General features: G+C 41.0%; 1 protein-coding gene across 1 annotated transcript; it reads right to left on the reverse strand.

Annotated features, from left to right (window-relative positions):
• Nucleotides 1–597: 597 nt before the first annotated feature.
• ppp1caa (protein phosphatase 1, catalytic subunit, alpha isozyme a) lies at nucleotides 598–10,387 on the reverse strand. The gene is made up of 8 exons (XM_070847496.1): nucleotides 10,242–10,387; nucleotides 9,839–9,949; nucleotides 4,655–4,786; nucleotides 4,147–4,377; nucleotides 3,953–4,057; nucleotides 3,625–3,848; nucleotides 3,121–3,255; nucleotides 598–2,971 (listed from the first exon to the last, which is right to left on the reverse strand). Exons 2-8 carry the CDS (start codon nucleotides 9,891–9,893, stop codon nucleotides 2,855–2,857), a joined length of 999 nt encoding a protein of 332 aa, XP_070703597.1. The 5' UTR covers nucleotides 9,894–9,949; nucleotides 10,242–10,387; the 3' UTR covers nucleotides 598–2,854.
• Between the last annotated feature and the right edge of the window lie 251 nt (nucleotides 10,388–10,638).

The following is a 10,638-nucleotide window of genomic DNA, read 5'->3' on the forward strand; positions in this document are numbered from 1 at the left end:
ATCTGACTTGTGAATATTCTGTAATATTGTTTGATGTATTTTTCTCAGTGTATTAATATAAACACGATTTCCTCACACCATTCATTTTAATTTAAGTTTCACTTCCTGAGTTGATCTTACTGGATGTGAAGTGAACATGAGCACACAATGAGGTCCAATGATATCTTTTTCACCTGCCCTCTCACACACAATATCTGATGCAGCTATGAGCTGCATTGCCAATTGTTAGAAAGTCAAGTGAGATTCTAAATAAATCTTACTTACGCTGATTTGATTTTTTTCTTCAAAAAAACCAAACACTTGTGTTCTGAGGTACGGAGTTGAAAACCTCTTGCTGCAAAAGTAGAGGGGGAAAGGTGGGGCAGAATGACTGATATCCAGCCTCCCCACCCTCTGCTTTAAGTATGTGCTTATGCACTGCACTTAGACCGATATTTACTGGCTTTGCAATCTGGAGAGCTGCGGTCACATGTTTTCATACTTGGACAGAGGGCTGAAGAATGCAGACAGACAGTAGACAAATAAAACCAGACACAACAATTATATAATGGAGGGAAGAAGTGTTTTTTTTTTTTTTTTTTGGGGGGGGGGGGGGGGGGGGGGGGTAGTAGAAATGGGCAGTGAAATACCCTGAAACACTGTAGAAAGAAGTATTTTTCAGCAGTTGCAACAGCCTGTGCTGGACTGTGGGCTGCTTTCATTGGGGGCACCCTGTATACCAACTGACCTTAATGCACACTGGAAGGAATACAGCTCGTTTGTGACATTAAGTGATAGTTTGGTTTTTTTTTTTTTTTATTTAAAAAAGTGTCTTTTTGAATCTGAATTCATGAGGGTTGAAGGTTCACAGTTGTCACAGGATCTACTTTGAGTTTTCACAAGACTGCGATTCTCTGCATATGGCTCTTAATGCTTATTTCAACAGCAAGCTGCTAAAAGAAAAGCGGGACACAGCAACTGAGAATGACTGCTTGTCACAAACAATGCAAGCACTTCCATATTCTTGCCAATATAATTTACACAGCACAAGAAGCATAGAAAATTTTACTTATCGCTATACAGTGGTAGCTGTTCACCTGGGAATTACCTGATGTTTCAAGCTAAACTTTAAGGTAGGTTCAGTTGGACTTTGCTGTACATGATTATCTGTAGTAGCTAGATTAATGCTTCTAACAGTTAAAAAAAAAAAAAAGATTTTGTGCTCAGATTCCCCATCAAGTTTAAAGGACTGCTTGCTATGATATCAGAAGTTCTCTCCAAACCGCATTTAGCCCTCATGTTCCTGGTTTTAGCTTGCATGCAACACTCATTCGGTGTGGGTTTGATTAAAACCAGCCCACTCTTCGTTTTTACGATGGACTCAACTGAAGTGGTCATGACCAGAGCATTTCAAAGTGGAAAGGTCAGAACGATGGTTTACCATCTCATCTCCCTGTAACAGCTCTTGCCATTGATCACAGCAAAATGTGAAAAATCTTCAAGCCACTTTCTCCTCAGTAGGTATCTTGAGACTGCTGTATTCAAGTTCAATACAGATAAATAGTGGTATCTACTCGTGGAACATCTGCACATGGCGATACTGTGTTATGCGTGAGGATAATTGTGAGGCATTGAGCAACACGTGACAGTGCTATTCACTTCTTGTTCCTAAACTTCATTGACTACCTATACTTCATAACAGCCCAACAAACATGAGAAAAAAAATAAACGAGATTCCAAATCAAATATCTATTTTTTGTGATAAAAACAGGCAACATCTGGTTCTGAAACCAGCTTTGGGCTGTCCTCTCCTGCAGGCAATGGATTTCCACTAAACATCATCTTTGGCTAAATCACTCTGAAGCAACATGCAAAATGTCTGTTTTGACCAACTGTGCTGGACCAGAATTACACTTTGCAGTTTCTACATTTTTGTGAGTCTCCTGATCTTATTGTCAATTCAAGGTACCAACCTCTCAGAGGCAAGCACAGCCACTATGCATGGCAAAGGTTGCTGACAAACATGACAAAGCAATGGCAAACACAAAGTGATCAGCATGATGGCATAATTCAAATAAAGGGTTATTTTTATTCATCTTCAACTTTCAGTGAACTAAAAACAAAAACAAGTAAAAGAAAGAAAAAAACAAAAAAAAAACATTTCGGTTGCATTTATCTACAAAAAACAAAACAAAAAAGCACAAGTATTTCACATCCATGACCATGTTGTCAAATCATTGGTTTCTCAAAGGGAAGAAAAACAAAAAAAAAAAAACTCTCATCGTGAATCAGTTTCATTTGAAGATTCACATGCACATATATCCACCTGTGCAGCCAGTGTGAGTGGTATGTGCCGTTACCGTTTGACCGTGCAACTTGATGCCACCCCGCCGCCCCCTTCCCACCCATCACACAGACATACACAGACCTCTGAAACAGGATGTACAAAAGCTTGTTTAGCATTAAACAGTGCAGGGCCTTAACATAAACAGCTAAGGCTCCTCTTTCTCTCTCTCCCCCTGCCCCTAGGTTTGAAATTACATCACGGATGGGTAACGGCCCATCTCCACAAAATGACAGGAAAACAGAATAGAGGGTAAGATGGAAGCAAAACATACATACAGAATATAGCAATTCCCTCTGTATCATTCTCACCTTTTTAAATGCTCTCACACAAAAATCTGCACACAAACAGCCAAACAAACACTTAAAAATAAATTTAGAGTGGAAAAAAAAACATGATTGAACCCAGGACACTTGTCTGCTTTGTTGCCATTTGGTGATGGGGGAGAAACAAGTTTGGGAGGTAGAGGAAAAAAAGAGTGTTGGGCCAAAGTGTGGGTGGCAGGTTGTGGGAGGGGGGACACAGCGGGTGTTATTTCTTGGCCTTGGCGGCCTTGGCTGAATTTCGAGGTGGGGTGACGGGTCTCCCAGATCCCATTCCTCCCCCTCCGCCATAAGGATACAATTTCTTATCTGCTGGCTTCAGAATCTGTGAGAAAGACAAAGAAATTCTCATTTGACAATAGAAATCAACTTTCAGTATTCATTTTTAATAATTAAGGGAAACTAGAACTAAAAAAAAAAAAAAAAACAAGCCAGTGACTAGAATTCATAGATGATCATTGATGGTTTACACACCTGGAAGGAGCACATGAGCGTCTCATCCACACTCATCATGGCACCGGCGTTGTCAAACTCTCCACAGTAATTTGGAGCCGAGAATAGAGTCACGAGTTGCCTCTTTGCGAAGAACTCATAACCATCTTCTACCACCTCAGGACAGAAATAAGACCGTCAGTACCACCAGAAAAGCAAGCGCGTCAGTCTGTGATCTGCTTGGTAATATTTTAGTGTCGCGTCCTGGATCCTGAAAACCAACTTATTATTAACTACTTATTGACACTGATGGTTGTAAAATATATTACATATTAGCATATTTAAAGTTATCATCTCCCTTTCTTTTTGGTTCACAGTGAGATTGATCTATAAAATTTGACTTTGTGGCATGAAACAAATAAACAAATAAAACCCTAATACTGTTACTGCACTATTCATTTTTGGAAAAAAAAAAAAGGGGGGGGGGGGAAACAAATGCACCTCCCACAACTTCAGTTAGCAAAAGGCCTTCTGGCTATACATTACCTGGTGTGCCCTGCATATTAGGTCCATGTCGTGTTTGTGCAAAAATTTGGCCACCACATCTGCCCCAAACGTGAAGGAGACGCCACGGTCGTTTTCACCCCAGCCCAGCACATCTTTGTCTGGATCAGCCCACAGCAGGTCACACAACAAACCCTGGTCAGGCACATCTGTGGGTCGCATTACTCTGCGAATCTGCTCCATAGACTGAAGATCAGGAGAGAGCCCTGGAGAGAGAGAGGGAGAGAGAGATCAGACACACACCTCAGTCTGGTTCTTATCTAATGTGCATCATCTAAGCCTCAAAGCATGTTATATTAACATGGCCTACCTCCATGACAGCAGAAGATTTTCTCATCTACAATGGCAGCCACAGGTAAACAGTTGAAGCAGTCTGTGAAGGTCTTCCACAGCTTAATGTTATACCGTCGCTTACCTACCAACAGAATAGGAGCGATGAGAACACAGGCCAACAGTCAAGAGAACACATTTGACACTCTGTTTGCCAAAGTACCCTGCACTTACACTCATCATAAAAGCCATAGATTCGATTAATAGAGGCGCATTCATGGTTTCCACGCAGAAGGAAAAAGTTCTCTGGATATTTGATCTTGTAGGCTAGAAGCAGGCAGATAGTCTCCAGGGACTGCTTCCCTCTGTCTACGTAGTCACCCAGGAACAGGTAGTTGCTTTCTGGGGGGAAGCCTCCATATTCAAACAGCCGGAGCAGGTCATAGTACTGACCATGGACATCACCTGCAGAGGGCAGCAGAGAGATGCAATTTTTGAACACCAGACTTTCACTGCTACTGAATGTGGGTGCCTTTGCAGTCAGGGTCCACACTTATCAACTGACATCCAACTGGCAATTACAGATGCACAAGTGGTCTAGTAAATCATGAACATCATCTCAGGTAACGATCATTTGCCCTCTCATCAGAGTCGGACTACCGTGTAACCACTTAAACTTTGAGATTTCACACTTGGTCTAGATGCATTATTGAAACTCACTGGCCACTACATGAAAACTTACCACAGATTTTGAGGGGAGCTTCTAGCTCAAGCAGGATTGGCTGGCTCAGGAAGATTTCACGGGACTTTAAGCAAAGGCCACGGATCTCACCCTCTGTCAGCTGGACATTCTTTCCTGGCCGAGAGCCCTTGACTGAAAAAAGGAGATAAAAGGGACAGATGTTTAACAGGGGATGCAATAAACACCACAAAGGCACACCTATGCTCAGGGCTGTGAGAAAAGACTGAATGAAAAAGGACACAAGGCAAAGCAATGACACGTGATACTCAGATTTTAAGCCAGACCACCAGACTGGGAAGTTAACACCTCCCACCATCCAAATGCTGGCAAATTCTGTTAGCAGTGCTGTCTAACAGCCACATCAGCAGGTAACCACGTCATTTAGAAATAGTCATAGTAATATTATCCTCTACATGTTGGAAATCATAAGATACTAACATAATATTCACTCTGTATGTTTATCAAAATACAGAGTAAGGTGAGCCCTGTGCAGTTTGCTCAGAGATGCAGCATCCGAGAAAACCTAAACGTTGGAAACTAGCCTGATGTTGGTCTCAAAAGCACGTCTTTCTGCCTAGGTGACAGTTCAAAGCCAAGCCCAGACAAAGATGTGAAACCCACTTCCTCCTTCTAGCTAATGTTGCTGCACCACAGACATTGCAAACATGAAATTAGGACTCTTAGTATGCACAAAGTATGACATGTCATGGGTGAAAACAAACGTCAAAAATAAAGCCAAGTAACAGGTTGTAACAGAAAAGTAAATCAAATATAAACTGTATTTATTGAGTAACAATGAAGGTAACATTTTGTTCTTCTTTCACTGATGCCATCTGAAGAATTCAGCAGGTTTGTCAAGTCTCTCCATGTCATGCTTTTCACACTTACCACACACACACACACACACACGCACACACACAGAATGGAGCCAAACACAAATTAAGATAAAGACATGAGCCAGGAACGCAATTTATTTTCCTGACAGATTATTTGTCTTGAAATGACACTTCGCATTGATACATGTTGTCATCATTCAAATACTAGAAAGGTAGGAGTGATGAAAATGACAGCAAAAGAAAATGATAAAATCGAAAAAGATAAAAGAGTTGGTAACCTCACAGGCATTCTCAGATAATCTATATCAAACTAATATTACTGCTCATAATTCAGATCAAAATATTTGCACACCAACATGCCAACCGCGGGGTGCAGATGTGATACCATGCCATCTCAGTGCCTGTGTGTGTGCTGCAGGCTTATGCAAGACTTCCTCTGACAGAGTTTAGAATCTGTTTTTTTTGTGTGACTGACAGAATCAATAACACCCCCATTCTTACAAGTGCCACTTGATGCAAAAGTATATACCAACATACAACTGCACAAGCCTCCAGAGGAGTCTCATTCCCACTCAACAAATACAATTACAACCTCCTGAACAGGTAAGACACATATAGTGGAGACAGAATTGCCTCCAACCGTCGAAAAGACAATTGTTTTCAAGCTGGGTGTGAACAGAGTTCTTTGGAATGCGTGTGTGGGATTGATTCATTTGTTCTCAGGTATTAACTGGTTAACAGACAGATACTTTCAGCTTTAAATACCAAACAATCAAAATGATGCAGATCAAGGCTGAGTAGTAACAGAAATGTGGCTCTATTAAAACTAATTTTATCATCACATATATTTTATAATCTACATGTATCAGAAATTTTGTTATTTATAAACTGGGATCTTGTTCATCTGCTCTGTACATGCAACATCTATTGCATGCCTGTCCACCCTGGGCGAGGATCCCTCCTCTGCATCCAAACCAAGGACAGAGGGTGTCGTACAGTGTACAGATTGTAAAGCCCCCTGAGGCAAATAGCGATTTGTGATTTTGGGCTATAGCCTACAAAAAAAATAAATAAATAAAAATAAATCTGACCTGCCTTTGGCTTGCCTTTTTTGTATTTGACTTTCCTACTGCTGGTAAAACTAGAAACAAATGCAGAGGCAAAGCTACACAGTTATATCCGTTTTTAAATGTATTCTACTTTCTTCACAAGAAATCGATTTTACCTTTTACACCAAAGTTTAATTGAAATGAATATTCTAATGCCACCAGAGCAACATTCAAACAAATAACAATTCAATCTATGTACAAATTCTGCTTAATTACACTTGCAGGTTGCCTTTGTCTGTAATGACAACTGTGTGTTTTTTCATGTGAACACAGGAGCTCTTCCTGATTTCATGTACCGGAGTTTAAATACAGAAATGGTGGTATCTAACACTAGGATTTATTTTAATACAAGAAATGAAAAAATGTAATCTAAACAACTTTGGATTCAAAACCTCACAACTTGCTGTAGGTTAACTTTTATATGGCAGTCTTACAGTAAACAGTGTCACAGACTGGATGATTATTGAAAAATTATTGCTGATGGCTATCAAACTAGCATTTGCTTGTATACATATGGAAACAGAAGCACAGATTAAGTTTTTGTTGTTACATGCAGAGAAAATGAGAATTCATTACAGACCATCTCTCAGTAAAACGGATCCAGATTTAATAGTGCTTGCAAAGCACTTGGAGAGGGAGGGTGAGAGTAGAAATCAACAAATGGATGTACAATGGCATTATCCTGAAGCGGCAACTAAAAGCAAAGTCCTAAACAGTGAAAAGTAGGTATAAATACTGCAGTGCTGCTTGTCACTTTAAACCTGGATTACAGAAAGTTAAGCCCTGACTGAGCTTACTCCAAAGTTAGCCACATAGCCAGTGGGCAACAGTGAGCTTATCATGAGGGGTCCAGACAAAAGGTTTTCCACTACGCTGATCAGGGGGCAGAAAACAAAGAGCTGGACCAGCACAACAGAAAAGCAGTGTCCGGAGTGCTGGAATCAACAGTTGGTTTGGTCCAGCACTCCTGACTCAGTGCTGGGTGTTCTGGCTGAGCTTGTGTGATGTCACGCTCTCCAGACATGCTATTAGCAACACAGGGTTCACTTAGCTCTAGATCTACGACAGTAATCCAATTGAAACCACTCATTATCCCAACACATTTAATTGGTTTGGTCTTGAAAACGCAGTCAGCAAGCAGGAGGGTTACCTTTTTGCCGACATGGGAGACTGAGCTGGTATAATTTGTCAATCTTTTGATGCATCGCCTGCATTGGATCAAGTATTTATGAGTCAGATCAACACAATAATAATAAAGTTAACTGGCGGACGGTTACTCAGAGCACTACAACCCCAAATGCCGACAAAAAAAGGTCAAGATAGTTACATAACAGGATATAAATACTGCCACTGTCAGGCTTGTTTGTCTTCTCCCGTGTTTGGCAGACAACCATATCATGGCCCAAGTATAACAATCCATGTACAAAACACTCCAGCAGCCGATAGGGTTCACAGTCAAAGTCAAACTCCCAGGAGGCACTATGACTGCACAAGCATATTTAAAAATAATCCCAATCATCTCCACCAGCTCATCTCGGGCTTATCATGCAGGGCCTATTTTTAAGTAGGTAAATAAACAAAAGGCTAAAAATTTATTAAACATAGTTTGGCCTGGGAAAGTTCTCTGTACCCAACATTCCTCATTTACTGACCAAAACATCTTCTAATACAATGACTTAGGGTGCAGTTTTTTGAATCACAACTTGAAGAGGCAACAAGACCCCGAACCAACATATATGACGTTCTTGTGAAACAGACTCACAAAAGATGTCTCTATGCAAACAGGTCCATAGGGGAAACTAAAATGTACGTGTGAAGCAAGCATAATTTCTGCACCCAGTGCACTTGACTCACAAGGACAACTACAAAGGTCACAACCCTATTCCTTGTGCTCTTTACAGACAACTGTACAGTTGGGTGTGAAGAGATTTATGCTTCTGCTTGATGTCCTCGGGACTCCTGTTACACAATCATCATGTGAATGTGAAGATAAAACAGCCCTGCTTTCCCTCATGCACGCACACTCGATTCAGACGGTAACAGATCTGTTTCCACACATTGTATACAAAGTGTGTTCAGACATGTCGAACCTGCTACTTAGGAATGGTTTGTGCCACATTACGAATCACGTCTAAGTTTCAAGTTTCCTTTATGTAAAGCCATTCTACTGCATTATTTTTACAACCTGGATCATTTAAACACAAGATGTTTAACAGTTACAACACAACAATTACTTTTAGACTTAATCTAATGTATGCACATATGGACATTTTATATTTCATGTGGAGCACATGAAAGACATGCAATACTACTTTGTAAGAAAAACAAATGATATAAACAGTTCATATCTTGCTTCAAAACAGCTGTGGAGTAGCAGAGAGGGCCAACAAGCAACTCTACAAAGTGCCTTAGTGAGCAAATGCCAATCAAAGTATCTTTGTTTGTACACTTCATTAACACTGGGGAAGGTTGTGGCTGCACATTGTAATCAGAAACTCAATTACAAAACAGTATGCACAACACAGGACAGTTCACCCATTTAACTGAGAAGCTCTAATGGGAAAGAGGCAACAAATGAGGTTGTTAAAAAACTATGACTACAAAACCATGAACAAGTGTCAATGACATAAACATCTATGCTACAAGGCTAATCAATAATCCGTCTATAGCCACTCTCAGATCCTCCAACCAATAACAGCAATTATTCAGAATATTCTTCTGAGATACGAGTACGAAATCTCAGTCCAGCATCACCCTCTCGATGGAAAAAGCTAATGCACCAATCAAAAATCCTGAGTGTCCGTAATGTATAATCTGTAATTTACATTTAAAAAAAGTGTCTGTGTGCGTGTTATGTTCCTCCCTTTTCGAGCTACTTCACGCTGTAACGTCACCCACTTCTCCCTGATTTGCAGACAGTACTGTAACAATGCATTTCTAATGAAATACAGAAATAAATGGCCTTGATGAACAAATGATCTTCCCAATCAAATAACGTTAGCTAAGCAATCTGTAAAGAGCAGGGTTGATTTGGCTACAAGCTTTCATCCAAATCCAGCCGTCGAGTCTGAGTGCACAGCAATCTTAAGTAGGCTACTACAGCCTATAACGTGACTAACGTTACCTTTAACTTTAGCCGACTTACCTGGCATATAAAATACAGATTTCACAACTACCAAGATATCTCATAGTCTGAATGCACATCAATATTACTGCACCGTGGGTTTGGTCCTCCTCACCTTCCAAGAGACGCTGAATTATAGAGTCGATGTTTAATTTGTCTGGCTCCGCCATTTTCTTTATTTTCTGACGTTCTCGGGCAGTCGAGACCTTGGTTTTCCGTGTTGCACCTTAGATTTTAAAAAACAGAAAGGACAAAGGACGGAGGCTGTTGGTTAGTCATAACAAACGTAATAATTCACACCGGCTGGCTAACGAGTGCCTCGCACTAACGTTACCGAATGTTAGCGAACTGGAACAATGAATGAGCTTCTGCGAGATTGAGCTAACCACGCTAGCTGGGTAGCTGCTAGCCAAGTAACGTAAGCTACACACAGCAAACTAGCAGCAGCAAAACTGGACAGCTAGTTAGCTAACGTTAGCTATGTAATACAACTTATAAACAGATAAAATATCCCGAACCTTAACTTCGGTTTAACGACGTCCCCCCTGGGATGAATAATGTGTAAATATTAATCCTCTGAGCTCAATCTTGGCCCCCTTTCCTTCGGTTCGTCCGGGTCCCTCCACTCTTCCCCCAGTAACTTTAAAAGAAGGCCGTTTTTTACCGAAGTGTCTTCGGCGACGAGGAGGCTGAATCAAACCGAGCTCTTCACACGGTTCTCACAAGATGATTGGTCCATCTTGGAATTTAGAACCCGAATTGGCGTATTTGATTGGACGCCTGCTGGGTCCGTCTTACACTTAGACCACTCCCTCAGCCGTTTACAACGGCATCAATGGAGAAGTGAGCGAGAGCTCAACGTGCCCCACCGTGCGTTTACGGTGGGAATTACAGTGTAACCCCCCCAAAGACCAC

This window comes from Pempheris klunzingeri, chromosome 17, assembly GCF_042242105.1.
Source record: "Pempheris klunzingeri isolate RE-2024b chromosome 17, fPemKlu1.hap1, whole genome shotgun sequence".
Lineage (NCBI taxonomy): Eukaryota > Metazoa > Chordata > Actinopteri > Acropomatiformes > Pempheridae > Pempheris > Pempheris klunzingeri.

Excerpts from the sequence above, each read along its gene's own strand:
- ppp1caa (XM_070847496.1), bottom strand. The coding sequence starts at position 9,893 with ATGGCGGAGCCAGACAAATTAAACATCGACTCTATAATTCAGCGTCTC. Across the intron at positions 4,378-4,654 it reads AGCTCCCCTCAAAATCTGTG|GTGATGTCCATGGTCAGTAC; the intron begins GTAAGTTTTCAT and ends TGCCCTCTGCAG. Across the intron at positions 3,849-3,952 it reads AATCTTCTGCTGTCATGGAG|GGCTCTCTCCTGATCTTCAG; the intron begins GTAGGCCATGTT and ends CTCTCTCTCCAG.